The sequence below is a fragment of the Pristiophorus japonicus genome, chromosome 15, assembly GCF_044704955.1.
Source record: "Pristiophorus japonicus isolate sPriJap1 chromosome 15, sPriJap1.hap1, whole genome shotgun sequence".
Lineage (NCBI taxonomy): Eukaryota > Metazoa > Chordata > Chondrichthyes > Pristiophoridae > Pristiophorus > Pristiophorus japonicus.
The window spans coordinates 36149408-36171630 of NC_091991.1; the positions used below are offsets into that span (position 1 = coordinate 36149408).

General features: G+C 42.9%; 1 protein-coding gene across 1 annotated transcript in view; it reads left to right on the plus strand.

Annotated features, from left to right (window-relative positions):
* tspan12 (tetraspanin 12) overlaps positions 1-22223 on the plus strand; it is a 60843-nt gene that overhangs the window by 2464 nt on the left and 36156 nt on the right. The window contains exons 3-4 of the mRNA XM_070901615.1: positions 3670-3805; positions 9116-9190. Of these exons, the coding sequence (XP_070757716.1) occupies positions 3670-3805; positions 9116-9190 (211 nt within the window). The remainder of the gene's footprint in view (positions 1-3669; positions 3806-9115; positions 9191-22223) is intronic.

Sequence of the window (22223 nt, forward strand, 5' to 3'; positions counted from 1 at the left end):
ACACATTGCATCCAATATGTCAGGTGTGGTTAGATAACCTTAGGGAAAATCTTTGCAAATGGCTTGTTATGGAATTCACATTATAACTCAATACCTGGTCCTGTAGAGGCACAGCTTTTGGCAGCTAACAAAGTAGCTTTGGTGATAGCTGTGGGGAATTCGCCACTGGCTGGAACAAGTATCGTAGTTGAAGCAGTCATGAGTTTTAGACCTGAAGTGGAGAACCAAATTAGTTTTTCTTTTTTTTTTAAGTATTTTCAATCTCTTATTAGGTCTCCCTATACCATTCACCAGCCTAGTGTAGGAGCAATTGTCCAGCTTCCTGCCCACTGTCATTACTGCTCTTGAGCTGACACTTATGTGGCAATCTGAAGTGACAAAGCTCCAGATTTCTGCCTTGTGCTGAGGGTTAGATACTTAGCCTGTGCACAGTGATCTGAGACTGCACAGGTGAGATTGGAAACTTGGGGCATAGGAGAAATATATAGAACGTTTTTAAAGTATAGAGCTGAGTCATTGGCACAATTACCCCTTTTATAATGAGATTAGTTTTTAAAAATGTTTGAAAAAAGAACATTGTGGACAATCAGATATTTTTGTTCACTGTTGACATTGGTCACCAATGGTTATTGTGACCTATATTTTTGTAAGCATACATTGAAAATAAAAATATTATTCTAATTGTCATCAAGGAGGGAAGCCTCATTATCACAATACAGAATTGTGAAGTAAAGAACTATGATTAACATTAACATGTTTCTGTTCTCTCCATTCAATCTCAATGAATATTTTTTTTGTTTAAAGAATGATTGCTCGTTGCATCATTGGGAGTACTAGACTAATTTATTTCCTCTATCCGTTCTGAAATCAGGCAGGATAGCAACTGAAACATGGTGGTTCGGGGGAGGGTGGTGGGGTGTTGGGACAGTGAGGCCTACCTCCATATCCCCATCCCAACCTTGATTTCCTTCCTGTTGGGACCATTGCTAGTTTCCCTTCCCCACCCACATGTAAATGCTGCAGGGGAGAATGGCAGGTCCCAGGTTCCCAGAGGATTTCTTTCCCCAGAAGAGCGTTTGCCCCAGAGTAGCAGTGGGAAGGCCCTGGTGTCTGTTAATAGAAGGAGAGTGCTTGGTACAGGTCTCCTCTCCCTTTTGTTTGGCCCTAGCATTTATCTTTCTCGGTCTCTGCTTCAGCCTACGCAGCTGGGAGTTTCCTTGATTTTTGGGTCTTCTGCCTTTTTAAGGTGCTCATCTAGGATTTTCCAGTCTCGCAGCAACGAGTTTCCTCTTAGCAGTAGGAAGCTTGCTGAGAGTGCATCTGTATGCTTAATGACCCTGACCCAGGAAAATGGGTTGGGATAAGGGCCGAGTTGGAAGGGTGTGTGGAAGCTCTAACCTGCCGCTACTCCGCTTCCAAGCCGAAAATCCAACCAATTGAGTCTAATAGTATGGGACGTAAATGCACATTACTTCGATACAGACATAAATTAGGGATGATTTAGAGTCAAATATGCATAAGATGAACTGATGGCGATAGTCCCTCTTTTAATACGCAGTAGGTTATTTCTCAGTTTGTGCTGATCTCAACTAGAGCAGTCCTGCAGTTGCTACAATTGGCTGAAAAATCTCTGAATTGAGAAGGGGAAAATTGTCCATGGTTCCCTCTCCTGGTTGCCATACAGTACTCCCTGCTCAAGGTGTGTGTGTGAACCATAGATGAGGACGGCTTTAGGCCCAACTGTGGTGCCCTTCATGGTGAATTACCAGCTGACACTCACTATTTAGATTGAGAGATTAAAAATAGCCACTTACACAAGGTACTAAGGTGCACCAAGAGCCACCGGAACTGTAATCCAGCAAGAAGTCAATGCCCTCAGCAGAGGAGAAAGGGAGGGGAGAAAATTGGCAGAAAAATGAGGACGAAAATAAATATATTATTGGAATAATAGGTAGTTAAGACTAGACGAGGTACTTTGTAAACCTGAGAAATAAAAGATTAATATGTTGCTTTAATATTGGCCACGTCAGTTAAAGCCAGAGTCAGAACCATTGGGCCTAATATCAATTCTACCCCCAGTGTTAGTGCACTTCCACTAGATATCTATGTTAAATTGTATTAGTTTGTTAGCCCTTCTGAAGAGAGTCTTCAGCCCTCTCATCTGCAAAATCTTGCCTTCATTTCTTTAAACTTTATACCATTAAGTAGAATACTATAGACCGAGAATGTGTCAAAAATGCCAACACTTCAACAAACTTGTATAAATAGGATTGTGATTACAGAATATTACCACAACTCCACTTTCCTGCACTATCCTCATATCCCTTGATTCTCTTAATATTCAAAAATCTATCAATCTCTGTCCTGAATGTACTCAACAACTGAGCATCCACAGCCCTCTGGGGTAGAGAATTCCAGAGATTCACCACCCTCTGAGTGAATAAATTTCTCTTCATCTCAGTCCTAAATGGCCGACTCATTATTCTGTGACTGTGACCCCTGGTTCTAGACTCCCAGCCAGGGGAAACATCCTCCTTGCATCTACCCTGTCAAGCCCTGTAAGAATTTTATATGTTTCAATGCGATCACCTCTCAATCTTCTAAACTCTAGAGAAAATAGGTCTAATCTACTCAATCTCCCCGTCATAGGACAATACCCTCATCCCAGGAATCAGTCTGGTGAATCTTTGTTGCACTCCCTCTATGGCAAGTATATCCTTCCTTAGGTAAGGAGACCAAAACTGTACACAATACTCCAGGTGTGGTCTCACCAGGGCCCTATATAATTGCAGTGACATCTTTACTCTTATACTCAAATCCTCTTGTAATAAAGGCCAACATACGATTTGCTTTCTTAATTGCTTGCTGTACCGCATGTTAATTTTCAGTGATTTGTATAAAGGACACCCAGGTCCCTCTGAACACTAATATTTCCCAATCTCTCACCGTTTAAAAAATACTGTTTTTCTATTCTTCCTACCAAAGTGGATAACTTCACATTTCTCCGCATTATATTCCATTTGCCATGTTCTTGCCCACTCACATATCCTGTCTATATCCTCTTGAAGTCTCTTTGCATCTTCCTCACAACTTACATTCATCCTAGCTTTGTATCATCAGCAAACTTAGATATATAACATTTGGTCCCCTCATCCAAATCATTGATACAGATGGTGAATAGCTGAGACCGAAGCACTGAATGTTGTGGTACACCACTATTTACAGTCTGCCAACCCAAAAATGACCTGTTTATTCCTATTCTCTGTTTTCTGTCCATTAACCAATCCTCAATCCATGCTAGTATATTACCCCCAATCCCATGAGCCCTAATTTTGTTTAATAACCTCTTGTGTGGCACCTTATCAAATGCCTTCTGAAAATCCAAATACATCACATCCACTGGTTCCCCCTTCTCTATTCTGCTAGTTACAACCTCAAAACACTCTAACAGATTTGTCACCTTAAATAATTACATTGTCTAATAATCAGCCATTTTTCATGATTATGTTTGTGAGACTTATTCCATTATTGTTGATCATTGGAAATGCAATGCACCAAAGCAGCCATGTTCAGATATTAATATAGAAACTTCTGTTTTCATTATTATTGATTTTAATGCATATAATGTCTTTTGGATACCATTAACACAGATTTCATGTTCTTTTGCAGGCTGGAAGAAGCATTCATTCTGACATATTTTCCAGTGATCCACCCCATAATGATTGCTGTGTGCTGTTTTTTAATAATAGTTGGAATGTTAGGTTGCTGTGGAACGGTAAAAGGAAATCCACTGCTCCTTGCTTGGGTATGTATGCTTTCAGTAAAGAATAGTCTGCAATTTAGATAAATGAATACTCAAATGCCACATGCCTGATACATTATCTTCACATTTAATATTTGATACACAGTTTGTGTAGAATAAGTAATGGCCCAGATTTTGCTGGAGCAGGCTTGTTGCGTAGATATGTTTCTGCAACGTTTAGGGTTTCAAATTATTTGCCCACAAAGTTGCTGAAAGTGCAAGCTGATAACTGCAGCATGGGCAGTTGAACAACGGGGCAAACATTGTACTTCCTTAAATTGAAATTAAAGGATTGAGAAATAAACAGAGGAAGGACTTAGAAGGAGGATGAATTAGAGTCAACTCGGGTACAGAGAGAGAAATAAAGAGAGGGAAAGAAAGATTGGATTAAGAGTGGAAGAGAGAAAAGAGACAGAAAGGAAAAGTAAGAAAGAAATTACAAAAATTTTATATTTGACATTTTTTAAATTTCTAACAACAATTCACAACCTGAACGAATGAAACTCCACACTTTATGGGCCCAAGTTTCCACACGATAAAAAACGGGCGCCCCTCCGAGCTGGGCGCCCGTTTTTCGCGCCGAAAACGCGCCGGAAAAAAAACGCGTGATTCTGGAGCGCCCTGCAGCTCCATGTCTGCTTGGCGCGGCGCCCAGGGGGCGGAGCCTACCACTCGCGCCGATTTTGTAAGTGGGAGGTGGCGGGTACCATTTAAATTAGTGTTTTTCCTGCCGGCAACCCTGCGCGTGCGCGTTGGAGCGTTCGCACACGCGCAGTGTGAAAGAAACATTGGCACTCGGCCATTTTTGTAGTTCTTTGTAGCTGTTTAATTTTTGAACATTTTTTAATAAAAGCACATTGCCATCAGCACATCAGCACTGAGGCTTCTTGCAGCAGTGAGAAGGCTGCAGGAAGCCTCAGAAAGTTGAGGCAGCCCTTTCCCTCCCCCCCCCCCCCCCCACCAGCCCGCCGTCGGGAACAGCTTCCTCCTTCCCCCCGCGGGAACGAACGGCTGCCTCCCCCCCCCCCCCCCCCCGCGGGAACGAATGGCTGCCTCCCCCCCCCCGTAGGAATGAACGGCTGCCTCCTCTCCCCCCCCCCCCCCCCCCGCGGAAACGAACGGCTTCCTCCTCCCCCCCCCCCCCCCCGCGGGAATGAACGGCTGCCTCCTTCCCCCCCCCCCCCCCCCCCCGCGGGAACGAATGGCTGCCTCCCCCCCCCCCGTGGGAACGAACGGTTGCCTCCTCTCCCCCCCCCCCCCCCCCCCGCGGGAACGAACGGCTTCCTCCTCCTCAACTTGTGAGGCTTCCTGCAGCATTCTCCCTGGCTGAAGCACTTTCACACAGGTAGGAAGATAGTTTATTTAATCTTTTCTTTGCTTATAAATTTTTATTCAGGTTGGATTTATTTGTATAATATTTGTAGAAGTATAAATAAGGATTTATTATAGAATTTAATGACTCCACCCCCCCTCACCTCGTTCTGGACGCCTAATTTGTAACCTACGCCTGATTTTTTAATGTGTAGACAAGGTTTTTTCAGTTCTACAAAAATCTTCACTTGCTCCATTCTAAGTTAGTTTGGATTACGTTTTCACTGTGGAAACTTTCAAATCAGGCGTCGGTGGCCGGACACGCCCCCTTTTGAAGAAAAAATTCTGTTCCAAAGTGAAACTGTTCTACCTGACTAGAACTGCAGAAAAAAAAATGTGGAGAATTGCGATTTCTAAGATAGTCCGTTCTCCACCAGTTGCTTCTAAAAATCAGGCACAAATCATGTGGAAACTTGGGCCCATTCAATTACCACATTTGTTCAATTTCTGGGCAAGAAAGGTTGATTGGCAGTCATTAACAATTATCACATTGTTAAAAGGGTATACATGTTATTAATTACTACATATCTTTCTGTGGCGAGTTTAATGGCAATGAATGTGCAAATGCAGCAACTTCATGAAACTCAGGCAGAGGTTAAGGGCAAGATGCCGTTTTCGCAAAGCAAATCATCCATCAACTTGTGGCGATTCGCCATTCACGGGGTATTTTTTCTTCGCCACAAGTTGCTGGCTGATTTGCACATTAATAATGGCATGCATCGTTCAGATTGTAGCAAAATCTGGGCCAATGGCTTTTTAGTGTAATATATCTAAATATATTTTGCTTTGTGAATGAACGTTCTTTACTCACTTTGGTTAGGATTTAAAAATAACAAATGCTGATTTACATACCAAGATAATACTGAATCATAAGTGATACTGCAAGAGGTGAAAGACTCCCTGACTAATTGCTATGCAAATAGTTTGCAAAATCCTTTGGAACTAGAATCAGCTTCATGGCTCTTCTCTGCACCATCTCCATGGCTTCAATGTTTCCCTTATGACTTGGTGACCAAAATGGAACACATTACTTTTTCCAGCATTTTCTGTTTTTACTTTTTAAGTACTTGATGTGGGGTCTGACCAGGGCACTACACAGATTTAGCATGATTTATATTCAGCTGACCGAACAATATAACTATGCATTCTGATTGCTGTGTTTATTGCTGCTCTTTAGTGATTAGATAACTTAATACCAAATCCACCTCAGACCTCTTCCCACTTCACACTTAGCTATTTCTGTATTATTCATGTTAGACTTGTGGTATCCACTTTTCCACAAGTCTGCTAGCTTCCTGAGTGTGGGGTTTGTATACTAAAGAGTGCAATCAATAGGATTTAAGTGCACTGGTCTCTCTGTTGGTTAGACTCCTGTAATATAAAAGCTTATTCAGACTATTATTTTGTTCAGTATCAGAATACAAGAAAAAGAGGAATGATTGGGCCTCTCAGTTTAAAAAAAATCATACTTAAGGAACAAAACTAATCTGAATGAAACTTTATTTGTGATAAAATCATTTGCTTTATATGTTATGAATATGAGAGAAAGCTAACCAGTGACATGATTGTATGCATAATTGATTAGTACAAAAATAATAAGATTCAGAAAAATAAACTACCCTTGTGCAAGAAAAGCTGCTGATACTTTAGCTGAGTTGCCTCCACCAACCATTTCAGTACCATTGTTTATATGGAGAAATTAAAGCTCATTTAAACATTTTATTTTAAGCACTATTGCAAGCTCAGTGCTTGTGTCAAGGTGCAGGCTGTTAGTTACAGGTGTCAAAATACTTAGGTGTGGTGCTTCCATATAGTGAAATAACTTTAAGGTTTTGGGTTTAGATCCTGCTTATGTAAGGGGTGAGGTCAAATGGATAATAATATGTCTTCGAAGAAAATAAAAATAAATTGAAATATAGAAACAGAAACATAGAAAATAGGTGCAGGAGTAGGCCATTCGGCCCTTCGAGCCTGCACCATCATTCAATAAGATCATGGCTGATCATTCCCTCAGTATCTCTTTCCTGCTTTCTCTCCATACCCCTTGATCCCCTTAGCCGTAAGGGCCATATCTAACTCCCTCTTGAATATATCCAATGAACTGGCATCAACAACGCTCTGCGGCAGGGAATTCCACAGGTTAACAACTCTCTGAGTGAAGAAGTTTCTCCTCATCTCAGTCCTAAATGGCCTACCCCTTATCCTAAGACTGTGTCCCCTGATTCTGGACTTCCCCAACATCGGGAACATTCTACCCGCATCTAACCTATCCCGTCCCGTCAGAATCTTATATGTTTCTATGAGATCCCCTCTCATCCTTCTAAATTCCAATGTATAAAGACCCAATTGATCCAGTCTCTCCTCATATGTCAGTCCAGCCATCCCGGGAATCAGTCTGGTGAACATCGCTGCACTCCCTCAATAGCAAGAACGTCCTTCCTCAGATTAGGAGACCAAAACTGAACACAATATTCCAGGTGAGGCCTCACCAAGGCCCTGTACAACTGCACTAAGACCTCCCTGCTCCTATACTCAAATCCCCTAGCTATGAAGGCCAACATACCATTTGCCTTCTTCACTGCCTGCTGTACCTGTATGCCATCTTTCAATGACTGATGAACCATGACGCCCAGGTCTCGTTGCACCTCCCCTTTTCAGATAATATTCTGTTCCCTAACACAATTTCCTGACTAATAAGGATTTCCTTCAGTTCCTCCTTCTCACTAGACCCTTGGTCCCCAAGTACTTCCGGAAGGTTATTTGTGTCTTCCTTTGTGAAGACAGAACCAAAGTATTTGTTCATATGGTCTGCCATTTCTTTGATCTCAATTGGTCTGCCATTTCTTTGGCATTTTTGACTTAAGGAGAATTTACGCCTCTTGCACTGTGTCCGAAAGCGGATCAACCCCTAATTTGTTTTTGTTCTGAATGAACAAATCTGATGAGCTGCTCTGTGGTGTATTTTCTACAGCTTTGGTGGCTTGCACATCCACAGCGATAGCTGGCTACCTATTAGTCTACCAAAGCAATGTTACAATAATATAGAACATTGGTAGATTTAGATGAATTTCTTTGCAAAATCTAACAAGTCTGCCATTTTAGATTCTGTTTAGTTATGATACTTGATAACACATACTTTTCTGGACAGTATAGGGTTTTAATGTCAAAATAGACTCTCATGTCAGTCCTGTTGTATGCATCTTCCAACACAATGCGATGGGTGATGCACTAGATTTTCTATATGGAAGTACAGGTACATCAATAGGTTTAAAAAGACATGTTCCTTAACTTTATATTCAACTAGTACAAGTTACTAATTCTAGAGGTGGTGGGTCCTGAAGTCTGAGATTTTGGGGAGAGGGGGCAAAAGTGGTTTAGTCCTGGTGTGGGAGACTGGAATTCGGGTCATAAAAGCCAGTTACACCTAATCTAAAATACATGTTAAATTCTGGTAGATGTGGCTGCTCGTAGAAGATGCGCCCACTCCCGCAGTGAAGCATATTTGTAAATGACAGAATAATTAGGGCTAAAGCTGCAGCAACAGAAATTGGGTGGGGGGCGGGGGTCATCTCTGGAGTGGATGGAAGTCCCACCCTGTTGGAAATGGCCCCCAATCGGAAAGCTTAGACATGTTTGTCTGTATTTAATCCTTATTGGATGGTATGATTTTGATAATTGTCTGCCCCTTTCTGGTATTTTGTTTTGTGTCTTGCTTCAATTAATAAAACCTGAATGGCAAATTGAGTGAAGATGCCTGGTAATAAACTGTAGGGATTGAAATATAAAATAGCTCACAGGAATTTCTACTGATTAGTTCATACAATGTTTTAAGCTCATTCCATGTAATAGTTTGCAATAACAGATATGTGACTCAAGATATTTAGCAAATTAATTCAAAACAATATTTGCCACACAAAAAAGATCCGTATTGTCCTTTTGCAGTATTTTGGTATCCTGCTGGTAATCTTCTGTGTGGAACTAGCCTGTGGAGTATGGAGCTACGATCAGGATTATTTGGTGAGTTCCAATTAGCTGTTCTAAAATAATATTTATATTACATACTTTCATTTTAATAGAGCAGTTTGCACCCCTATGGTTTATACAATTTTACAATCCTATTAATTTTATTTTATGACTACTTTTGCATCTGTTGTTAGTACTGAGGATATGTATAATTTTCCAATGAAATATTTTAGGAATGTGGTAGGAGATGTGCAACAAAATATAATATATTTTTATTTGGCTGATGCTGTAACTTTGAAAATATTTTGTGTTTTCCTTTATCTTTATCTTTCTCTAATTCTATTACATTTTAGATTCAGCATTACAACAGAAAGTTTTCAGATATTTTCAATGCTAATAAGCTACAAGAACTAACAGCTAAAGAACAATTTTTGTTATTATAATACAGTTATTGTTGGTCACCTGTCTTTTTACAAGAAAATTGTTTCTGAAGATTTGAATACTTTCTGTCTATTAACTGCCCCTGTCTCTACCCTGCTGCTTCTGTCTGTCTTTCTTTTCTCTTCTGCTTCTCTTCCGAACTATGTTTGCTTCTCCATCTTTCCTCTTCTAGGTTTCTCTTTGTATTTTTCTTTCTTTTCAGGTGGGAGGTGATGTTAGTGTGGTGGGTCAAGAAACCCTGATGATCACAGGCTGCATATTCTGGTGGTGGTCAGGATGAAAATGTGACTTGAAGACCTCAGTGGCGCCCTTCCCATTCTCTCCCTCCATCACTCATGCTACTTCCTGCCCCTTAACTCCTATCGTTATCCATTCTTCTTCCCTTTTACATTACTCACTCAACCCATAATCCTTCCCTCCCCTTCACTCACTTAACCCTTTGCTCTCCATCCACTATTAATCCACTCCTGCTTGCTTCACCCAAGGGTGAGAAGTTTGAGACCCCCTTATTCTCAGTCTAAACCTGCTTCCCTCCGGTTCTCCCCCTCCTCCCCTTCCCTCTAATTGAATTCTCTCAAGCAGGCTTTGTTTGCTTTCAAAATTTAACAATGTCAAAAATAACTCAAATTAGGATGAAGAAACACACTTGAGACAAATTTCAACTTTGCTGTTTGGATGGTATCCTGGCAGAACAAATCACCCACTCTATTTTCATTTAATTAAAATCACTTACTGAAATTGGGTAGAATCTATAAAGGGCAGTAATGCTCTCCACTAGATTATCGCCCAGGCAGTCAAATTAAACATTACTTCCGCTATCTATTTGCCTTTCTCTATCTGAATCTCTTTCTCAGTTTTTTAAATCTCTTTCTGTGTCCCTGCCGCCCAGTCTCACAGGTGTCAGTAATTAGAAAGTTTATATTTTCGAGCTGTCAACGAAGCACGGGTGGTAATAAGAGGCTTTCTGCTTTTAGCTTCAGAATTCAACTTGTATTTGAGAGAGAGAGAAAGAGAGAGAGAGAAAGAGAATGAAAATGGCTTAAATTTCCGCACGGGCTCCTTCAATTTTCCATATTAATTGCCTTGATTTTGCCAACCGTGGCGGGTCCAGGGCGGCCGGGGTTGGTGACGGATTGCAACCCCGCTCCTGGCTCCAGCCTGTACTGTGAAAAGAATCTTCCATTGATGGGGCTTGTTAAACTCACCCTAAGATGTTCCCGGCCAATTAAAAGGAAGCGGGTCTGATGATGTCATTCGATGACGTCATTTGATGACATGTCATCAGTTGGTTTCCTTAAAGGGACCATGGTCACATTGATTTTGACAGTTGTCTGCAAACACTTACAAACACTGCACAAAGGTGCACGGCTGCACCCAGGCTCTCCCATGACTCCCTCCAGATGTTTATGAAGGGAGTCACTGCACACAGGGAGGTTCTTTTCCCTTTCAATGAGCGGAAGAGACCACATTAGGACATCAATGCAGCCTGGTTGCACATTGCACAGGAGGACACAAGCAGGGCTGTCATCAGGAGGAGCTGGTTGCAGTGGTGCAAACCTTTCGATGATCTCAGTAGAGCACGAAACGTTACTGCAAAGCCACACTCAATCTCATCCTGCTGTGCCACTCATCACATCCCCATTACTCTGCCTTCACTACCCTACTCCTGCACATCGTATCTCACACCTACTTACCTTGCACCTCCACCCATCCCTCTCTCTCTATCTACATTTTCACATCCCCATCTCACTAGCCACACCTCACACTCACCCTCATCCTTGTCCAATCATACCAACTAACAACACACAAGGGTAGGCACTTGCATATTTTAGCCAATGTTCATGTAGAGTTTCTGCTACTGTGTTGTCAAACATTTAAATATTTATCTTGAACACTATGCCATCTTGGACAGATTTGTGTGCACTTGTGGAAGTGGCTTAGTGAGTTGTAGTGAATGGTGAGATATAAGGGTACCCCCTGTTAGTGTTAGTGTTTGTCAGAAGAATCACTCAACACTCAGAGTCGGTTCCAATGCCAGTGCGGCCTTTATTTACGCCAGCGGGGAGGAAATCACAAGACTGAGTCCAGGCTTCTCTCCGCTGAACAAAGGTTTTCATGGATCTTTATATGCTTTACAACAGTTTACTACAGTTACATACAACAGTTTACTACAGTTACATTAGACCAATAGCGTTAGTCTCTAAACGTAAAGTGGCTCATGTGTTGCCAAGAGATGTGTTGCTAAGGAGTGTGTTGCTAGGGATGACTCATGTGTCTTGTAACATGGCCTGGGCCTCTCTTATCTTACTGTCCTTGGATGCTGGCATTGGGTAGCCTCCTTATCTCCATCCTGCTACAGAGCCATATTGTTACTAGAACATTTGGTCCTGAGGCCTAGCTGATTAGAGACACCTGCAGAGCTTGCTTGCTGGTCCTGTGTGTGGGAAACAACAAGTATCAGTCTCCAGGAATGCGGTCTATTTCAGCTAACATAAATCCCTTGAGGCTTCACTGGTAGCCATTTTATGGTACAAGTTACATATTTAATTCTAACCTTATCCTACAGGTGCCGTTGCCCTAGGGTGCCTAATACTTACAACAATTCCCTTCTTTCGGTAAGGGGACTAGTCCTAGTCCCCCTTTAACCGACTGCCCTACTTATGTTAGATTTTGTGCACGGCCCGGTACTCCCTGCCTCAACGTGCTGGCCAGTCACGCGGTTTCAGGAGTCCCGGTTGCTTAGATCAAATTAACTAAGGTCAAATCCTCCTTCTCCTTTATTAGATAGGCTTGTTTATTATTTGGGGACCGGTCATGGGTGCCTCTTCGTTGTGCATGGTGCCTGCATGCCTGGCAGGCCATTATGCCCCATGTTATTGTTAAGATGTGTGAAATTATACGAATCCAAGGATGGATGTTCACATTTATACCCCAGTCCCAGACCTTTCTCCACCAACTCTGACTTTGTAAGTCTATTTCGATATCTTCTTCCAGTAATTTGATTTTAGTTTGCAGTTGGTGGTAGAGCTTTACGGATTGACCCACCCTGAGCCTCAATAGGGACCTGATCTGGCTTATCATAATCCTGCAAATGATCGTGGAGCTGATCGGTTACATCAATAGCTTCAGGCTTCCGGCGCCTAACCTGGGTGATATGCGCTTTAACGATCGCGACAGGTCGTAGTGGCGTAAAGCAAAAGTTTGGCTGTGGTATAGGGCACTGCAGGTTATTATACTGGTATGAACACTCTGTGTTAGAGACGCAGTATCTTCCTTTTCCTCCATAACCTGACCTCGCGAAGTGCCTATGTGCGGGCACTGTTTCGAGTACACACCCGTCGGTTCGGTTAAACCCGCACTCGTCTAGCTCCCCTCGGTCTACCGGGTGAGGGCATCTCCCCCCTTTGCTTGCAATCTGTTAGGGAAATCCCGGTAAGTATGTTGTTTCGACGAACGGCGGAGGTGGTGGTCAGATAGTAACGCATGGAGACATTTTCCCGTATTACTCCGATATTCTCTAGTTGGTACAGGGGGAACGGCCCTGAGTCCGGCGTGGCTATAGGGATCATCAGGACTATCCCTATCCCAGTATTCCTACCCATCTGCAATCTGGAATTGCTGGGTATACTCGGGTCAGTCCCTTCAGAGTACAATTATCCAGTGTCTCCCTCTGGTTAGACAACTGAGCCAGATGTGAACGGTCTATCCAATCGGGTACTTCCCCGCGTTGGATCTGGTCGAGATTGTGGCGGATCTGTCCCACCATCCACAGACCATAAGCGTGACAGAGTTGCCCCTGTCTTTGCTTTCCTGTATCTTCTTTTTCTCTATCAATGAGGTGATTGATGGTTTTGGCGTGAGCTTCCAGGACTGAGATGCCATCCAACTGGATTTCGGCACCCGCCTTTCCTAGGTTGGCTTGGTCTTCCTGGTTTTGCTCCACCCTCTCTAATAACCCCTTCATCATCCCTCTAAGCTGTTCCACCCTCTCATTTAATCCTTGTATGTCTATCGAGTTTACTACGGAGGTCCCTGTATTGAAAACGGTAGCAATATCGTTAATTAGTTCCCTCTTTGTCCTGGGGGCTGACCCCTGTCCTCGGAATCTACTGGCACCCATTGCATCGGCAGCCTGTTGCATTACAACTTTACTTAATACATTGTACATTTTCCTTGACTGTTCTGTATAGTATTCCGGCATCTGGATGCCTGAAATATTGATCAGAACAGGCACAATTTCATGTTTAACATTATCATACAATAATTCCCCTTCGTTGTATATTACAATCCCATTTTCTGGTCCCTTAGTAGTCATGGGACAAGGCAGTTCCTCGTGCAATGTAGTGGTTCTTATGGGGCGCGGTGTCGGAGGGGGTGAGAAGCATACATACAATGATATTGCAGCCGCCCCCACCTCCTCGTAGTACCCACACAGCCCCACTCCCTTTTTGCGGATGACTGATTGCTGGGATTGTCCCGGAGGCGCGCAAATTATGCCGAAAGTACATTCATCGGGCCCTTTGACATCCCTCCGTTTAATGCAGCTGCTCCTTATACCCGTGGAGCACTGTACACAGACTCTTCTTCTTATTAGGAAAATAAGTCCTGTCCTTGCTCCAGTCCTTGGCTGCTGGGATGCACATTCCATCCGTTAAATTTCCTGAGTGCGCTGCAATCCGTCGGTGTCGTCCAGGGTACGCGCCTGTCGCAGGGCTATCCATATTACGAGGAGTGCCGTTCGTATTCCCATTCTGGTAGGTATTATCTGTAATTTTAAACAGACAGCCTGGTCGTCACCAGGGGTTAGGTTTTGCTCTACGAGTATCCCTGTCACCCTGCGAAATCAGAAGCACAAGGTTATAATCGAACCATTTCGAGTTGAATCTGTGGGGCGTGCGCCCGTGTCTTTACCCACTTAAATATTACCCAAACTCCTATTTTGACCAAGGCCAAAGCTATTCCTCCAAACATCGTTGTCTGCTTTACCGTTAGGTTGGGTTTGTGGACTACACCTACCCACCGTGGGGTACATTGGCTCTCTTGCCATAGGTGATGGTGCTATGGCTGCGCACTGCACTAACCGTCTAGTCCTATTATCTCTTCCAGCCTGTTTATCTTAGCTTTTAACTCTTCAATTTGTTTTATTGAGTATCTATTTCTTTATTGTATTAGGCAAGTATTATTACATAAGCTAGTTCTGTTTTTATTTCACGTTTCCTCTGTTAGGTGAATCTTTTTTTTCTATTAAGAAATCCAAACTAATAATGTTCAGTATCTTAAACGGCTGTCAATGGAAAGGGTTAACTCCTTTCCAGGTTCGTAAGAAGACCTGATGTCATTACGTGACTTCACGTAATTATCTGAAAAAAAAAGTCTTTGTGCCTTCAAAACTGGCTTAGAAATTAAGAATCCGTTAAACAGCATAAATCATTAGAGTAAACTCCAATGTTTTCTTAACTTCTAATTCAAGTACTTGCCAAAGAAATTTTTTTTAAAAAATTGATTTAAAACGAAACCACACATACAATAGCAATTTTGTTTACTGAAATTCAATTTTGTTTTTTTTTAAGTTTCTCTCTTTCTCCTTGTTATCTTCAAAACCCTCCTGCTTGTTTAGACTGTTCGGGACTTTTCTTGATAAACACTGTCCATTTTGGAAATCTTTTCAAACTGCATTGAAACTTTCTCATAATTTAAAATCATTATCAATGTTGAGTGTTTTTTACCTCTTCCAAATTTTTTTTCTTTTTCTAATTAAACCAATATCTTTTTCACAGCAAACATCAACTAGTATTTAGTAAGTTATGTCTTTTTCCATCACAAACACATTTTGTTTACTTTCAAAGTGGCGTCTTTATCTTTTTCTTTTTTTTTTCATAACTGGAATGGAGTCCAGCTTTGAGGGTTTGAGGGCTGCTTTTCGTTATTTTTCAAAAGTCCCTTTTACACCTTCGCAGATAGCTTGCCACTCGCCCAGGAGTTTGACCTGATCAGATTTAATTTAATAATTTTTTTTTAATCCACCTCAGTATTTTCTGTGCCTTCTCTGAATATCTCAAAATCCCAATTCAAACTTTGTAATTTCAATCTTTATTTAAAACCTTTTTTTTTGTGTTAGAAGCTCTTTTTTTTAAAAAGCATTCTTTATCTCATTCCGAGACTAAATTTATGTCTTTCAACCCAATCAATCATTGCATGTTTTCTTTCGACAAGTAAATTCTTTTTTTTAACCACCGAGACCATGTATTTTTTATCTTTTGCTCAACATCCTTTGTACATTTCCTAGCTCCGTAACTTATCATCCGAATCATCCGAATAAATCCACACCTGCGTTTCTAACTTAAAATGTCTTAAAACTTCCCACATACAGGACAACACTACAAAGGGTTAGCTAAAATAAACAGACACTTGCATTCCTCTTCCAACCAGGCTTTCAGAAACATGACAACATAAAAATTAATTCCGCAGTCACAAAATCACACAGGCACTTCTCATTTAAGACAGACGTTCACAAAAGTCTCTCTTCTTTCCTATTAATCTTTTTTTTTTTGGCCGGCTCTATTCCCCTTCCATACTTCACTTAAGACAATCACCGTCAGTTTTTTAAAATCTTAGCTTCCTATGTTAATTTACATGGGCTCGCAGTATCAAGACCACAGCCTTTTTTTTCTTTTTGACTTTCCGTTCCTTCTCCCACCATTCCCGTTGCTTTGCTGGTAGTTCCTGAGGATTCCACCCTGCTCTAGATTAGTTTCTTTTGCTTTTCCGCCAGATGGCGGGTAAGGGACCCTTTTGATCCCCACTCGAGTTTACTTGCTTTCATGGCCATTCCTGGGTAGGACTAGATCCGTTAGGTATCTACTCTCAGAGGTCCGCTTTCTACCTAGCGTAACTTATAGTAAACCGTCTCCTAGCTACTGTCAGGTCACAAGTTCTGCTGTTACACAGACTTATACAATTCTTAAAATGCGTTTAAGCAATTCCCGCAGTGCTTACGTTAACCTTAACGACTACCTACCACCGCTCTTGCCCGTTGGTCCGACCCTGTTCACAGGTTTGGATTCCGTTAGCCGCTGTACACTGCTTGGTTCTACCCCGGGGTATATTTCAAATTACACTGCTGGGTCCGGAAGATGCCTTTCAGTATCACGATCCCACGGTCCAAGTGTGTTCCCGGCACTGACTTAATTCCTGGCCGTCACGTGGGACTAAAGTCCTCTTAATTCAGGCTCAGGCTAGGTGTTTGAGATATTGGACCGTCTCCTCGTGTCGATCAACCAGCATCCACCTTCTGCACCCTTTATAATTAAAAATCGTTTTGTACAACACTCAGAGTCGGTTCCAACGCCAGTGCGGCCTTTATTTACGCCAGCGGGGAGGAAATCACAAGACTGAGTCCAGGCTTCTCTCCGCTGAACAAAGGGTTTCATGGATCTTTATATGTTTTACAACAGTTTACTACAGTTACATACAACAGTTTACTACAGTTACATTAGACCAATAGCGTTAGTCTCTAAATGTAAAGTGGCTCATGTGTTGCCAAGAGATGTGTTGCTAAGGGGTGTGTTGCTAGGGATGACTCATGTGTCTTGTAACATGGCCTGGGCCTCTCTTATCTTACTGTCCTTGGATGCTGGCATTGGGTAGCCTCCTTATCTCCATCCTGCTACAGAGCCGTATTGTTACTAGAACATTTGGTCCTGAGGCCTAGCTGATTAGAGACACCTGCAGAGCTTGCTTGCTGGTCCTGTGTGTGGGAAACAACAAGTATCAGTCTCCAGGAATGCGGTCTATTTCAGCTAACATAAATCCCTTGAGGCTTCACTGGTAGCCATTTTATGGTACAAGTTACATATTTAATTCTAACCTTATCCTACAGGTGCCGTTGCCCTAGGGTGCCTAATACCTACAACACCCCCCATAATGGTGATGAGTGTGAAAGCAATGACTTGGGAATTGTAGGGATGCTTTATGGTGCTAGTGTGTGATGGTGCCAACCTGGTACATCATGTGGCAGCCAGGGTGTACAGCATCACGTGAAGCAAATCTGGCTATGGTGAGGCCATCCCTGGCGTCCCGGGCAGCAATGTGGTCAGGTGCTGATGCCCTGTGTCCTGTGCAGAGAAGGTTGGTGTTGTTGTTTAGTGATGTTGGTGGTTGGAGCTGATCATGGTGGGATTCTGAAGAACAAGGTGATATTTTTTCAAGGCCCCCGATGCTGATGGAATAGATAGCAGTTGAAGTTTACATGACAGAAGCGATCTGTCAATGGTGAGAGCGGTTGCTCCAAGGATGTGAGAATGGATAGAGAGTTCACTGCAATCACTTCCAAACTGCATACAGCTCAAAAGTGTCTTCCAAACCCTGAAGGCTTCAGCTTCTGAGATTGGAAAGTGAACAGCTGTGAAATGGTAGTTTTTCTACCACCTCTGCAGCTATCAACTAATCAAAGCAATGGAGAGTCATTGAGAACCCAACACACTTACCTGACATGTTCCCTGAGAGACATGAACCTCGTAAGAAACTTGGAAAAATGGTAAGTACTTGGTAAAATTCTTTTAAAATACCTTTAAAGTACCTCCTAATGCTGTTAATTGGCTGGCCCGCTGCTTGGTGTCGTGTCTGTGAACCGCAGCCAGACCTGGCACTTTGGAAACTTACAAGGAGGCGGGTTCAGAGTGGACTTCCACCCCACTGTCAATCACAGCCATTTTGACAGCAGATTCACCTCCAAGCCCTCACTTGCAGGGCTGGTAAGATTCAAGCCTAACTGTGGTGGATGATCAGCAGTGGAATTTCTGGAGAAACGGCATAAACATCCATTTACACCATTTCTCTGGAGTTCCATAGAGTAGTTTTAGCAATGGAGGAAATGTGAGAGTTCTACTTGAGGTCAGCAGAGATATTGAAAATAAAAAAAGAAAGAACAATTTCCATTTATATATCACCTTTCATGACCTCAGGTCGTCCCAAAGCGCTTCAAAGCTAATAAAGTACTTTTGAAATGTAATCACTGTTATATTGTAGTGAGACTATGAATGTCGGTGGATAAAGAAAGCTTAAGGGTAAAGCTATTGAAAGCAAGAGGTAGTCGCTGTTGGTTAGATGTTGTTTTGGATCAATAATAATAGACCCAGGTTCGGGATCAGGATGAATGTTAAATAAGAGACAAGACAAATGAAGTAAAGAATAAGACACCATTTACTGAGAGAAAAGAAACATTAATAATACAGTTTACGAAGAAAAGAGAAGATGCAACAACGCTCACAGCCTTCCGCCCGTCGGGAACTCCACAAGCGACGGCTGGTTTGGAGCACTGGGGGTCCCGGCACCGCTCGCGAATTACGGTCCGAGGTGAAGTTCGAAGAGCTACAGGACACTGCCGCTTCTTTATACTATCAAACAAACATGGGTGCATGTGGCTTATGGCCAACTCCTAATCTGTAAGGCCCTAGGCGCTCGTCCACAAAGCATGAGATCTCGAGCCGGGGACCGTCTCATAACAAGCTGGTGTGCGTCCCAAGGTCGCTTTCTCTCTATATATAGCAACAACAATCCACGAAGCATGGAACAGAGACACATTGTGAATGACTAAATATCATAATTACCCCTATGTGATTAACTCCATACAATCCACCCTTGATATTTAGACATTCTAAGTAATATAATCAAGTTGAAGGCGTAATGCATCAGTTACACGTTGAGTATGCGCAAGCAACGCCCGCAATCTACACCTAAGAATACATACAAGCAGTAATAACGTGACGAGTAAAACAGCGATAGGATGTATTAACAGCTTCAAAGCGGCGGATGTTTTTTGGGGACCATCCGTAAAAGATGTCCCACCAATACAATCCACCCTTGATTGTCTTGAGCACTATCGGTGTTAGCTAACCGCCACCCTGTACGGCCATCCCATGCTGTGTTTGAGGATGGAAGTAGCACAGTCACAGATAACGAGGCACAGAGACTTGCCAGCACGAGTTGGTAAGTCGCCATTTTTTGGCAGAATTCCTGTGGGAGGAAGCATAAGCATATTAATTTCAGCCTCGTTTAGTCAATTTACCATTGTCAACACAGAGAGGAATATCTTGACCAGTCAGGAGCACCCAATAAGTGTTTCCTTCTCCTTTTGCTAAGATTTCCCCTGCTTGTAAGGGTTTCTGGGGGTACTGCACCCACACTTTTCCGCCTTCACAAACTGTCCTGAGTCTGATTTTTTTTTTCAATAGTAGGGACACTAACTTTGCCTAACATGTGGTTTATGGGAGTTTCCCCCCACAATGGTCAGTGATTCAGATTGCGCACTGCTTGTGATAAGACCTTTAACCACCCTTAGTGGTTAGTGGGAGTTAATATTTTAATCTGTTGCTGAAGTAGTCCATTCATACGTTCTATTAACCCTGCAGCTTGCGGATAGTAAGGTATGTGGAACATCCAATAGATCCCATTGTCTACCGCCTGCTGTTGCACTGTTTGACCTGTGAAGTGTGACCCATTACTTCTGCTGGCTCACCGTAGTATGTGATTAAATTCTTCAGTCCTTTAATCGTACTTTGTTGATTCGCTTTAGTCACTGGATAAGCTATCAAAAGTCCAGAATAGGTATCAACAGCAGTGAGCAAATATTGGAACCGTTGTTGCAATGGTAAAGGTCCTACATAATCAACTTGCCATATTTGTGCTGGTTGAGTCCCTCTCTTAATATGGGCACCGGTTTGTCGTTGTAGGGGAAAATGCTTCACCTTTTGATAAATTTCACAGGTGTTTATGACCTGTTTAACACCGTCCGTAGTCAAGTGTAACCCTGTATTTCGTGCCCATTGTATTGTACCCTGAATGCCCAAATGTCCAGATTTGTGGTCGGCCCACTTGCCTATGCCATATTCTTCCTCTTCTGTCTCTTTGACAGCCCGTACCTGGGCTATATTATCAATGGGGTTATTATATTCAGAGGTCTTTGAAGTGTTTTTCATGTGAGCGTCCACGTGATATACAGTTATTTTCATCTTCTGGGCTTTGGACCATATTTGTTCCCATAGGTGCTTTCCCCACGAGTTTTTCCCAGTTATTTGCCAGTTATGTTCATGCCAGTTTCGCATCCAGCTCGCCATACCTTTGGCTACTGCCCTTGAGTCAGTATATATGTGTACTTGTTGCTGTTCCTCTTCTAATGCAAGGACTACAGCTGCTAGTTCTGCTAGCTGGCTGGAGCCTCCCACGCCCTCATCATGCACAATTGTCTGGGTTTTTGAATTGAAGGCAGTGGCTCGCCATCGCCGAAAGCCATTTCGCCAGACCGCTGAGCCATCTGTGAACCAGGCATGGCTACGTTCTTCAGGTGTTAACTGTTCAAAAGACACACCCCAGGAGATCAGTGACTCTTGGGTTAAACTGACAGACGACTGCGCAAGTTCACTCTCAGCTGTTTGTGGGTATTCAGCCACATGCTCATGTAATCATGTGATTCCTTCTTTTCCTTTACTTGCTCTGTCTGCGATATACAATTTCCAGCGCACTATGGAGCTTTGCTGCGCTCGCCCGACCTTGTGTGTCTCATTTTCTGAGAGAACCCAGGATAATATGGGTAGGTCTGGTCTTAAACTAACTTTGTCGTCCCCTGTCTGTCTTTCTGGTTCTGTTAGGGCCCAATAACATGCTAATAATTGTTTCTCTAATGGAGTGTAACGAGTAGCAGCATCTGTCAATTTTCTAGACCAGAACCCTAAGGGTATACGAGTGCCATATTGAACCTGCCACAAACTCCATACTGCAGTATCATTGGTAACAGATACCTGTAGCTCAAAAGGCTGCCCAGGCACTCACGAGGCTAGGGGTAAAGCTTGAGCTACGGCTTCTTTGGCTGCATCAAAGGCCACCTGTTGTTCCTTTCCCCACTCGAAGTGTGCCTTTTTTCATGTTATGGCATACAGCGGTTTTAATAGCATCATGAGGTGAGGTATGTGCCTCCTCCAGTAACCCAATAGTCCCACGAACCGTTGTGTCTCAGTTTTATTCGTGGGGGTGGCCATTTCTTGAATTTTATTCTTCACAGGCTCGGGTATGATGTGCTCCCCCTGAGACCATTGGATCCCCAGAAACTGGATAATCTGGCTAGTGCCCTGCACCTTCTTTGGATTTATCTCCCAGCTCCTGTCTCGCATTTGTTGGACTAAAGTAGCTCGGGCTTCTGACATCACTGCCTCGGTGGGACCCCTTATTAGTACATCATCGATGTAGTGTGCCAGTGAGACAATAGGAGCCAACGTGCACATGTCCAGGTCCCGGGCCACCAATCCGTGGCATAGGGTAGGACTATGTAGGTAACCTTGAGGTAGGCGTTTAAACGTGTATTGCCTCCCTTCCCAAGTGAATGCAAACTGGTCCTGGGATTCTTCCGCTATTGGAATGGAGAAAAAGGCATTGGCCAGGTCGATTACCGTATACCACTCCGCACCTTCTTCAGACAGCTGCTCTGTTATAGTTACTACATCTGGGACAGCGGTTGCCAGGGAAAGGGCAAATTTGTTCAGTTGTCGGTAGTCCACAGTCATCCTCCAACTTTTGTCTGGTTTCTGCGCAGGCCAAACAGGGCTATTGTAGAGGGACACCGCATGTCTAATGATACACGCCCCCAAGAGCCCTT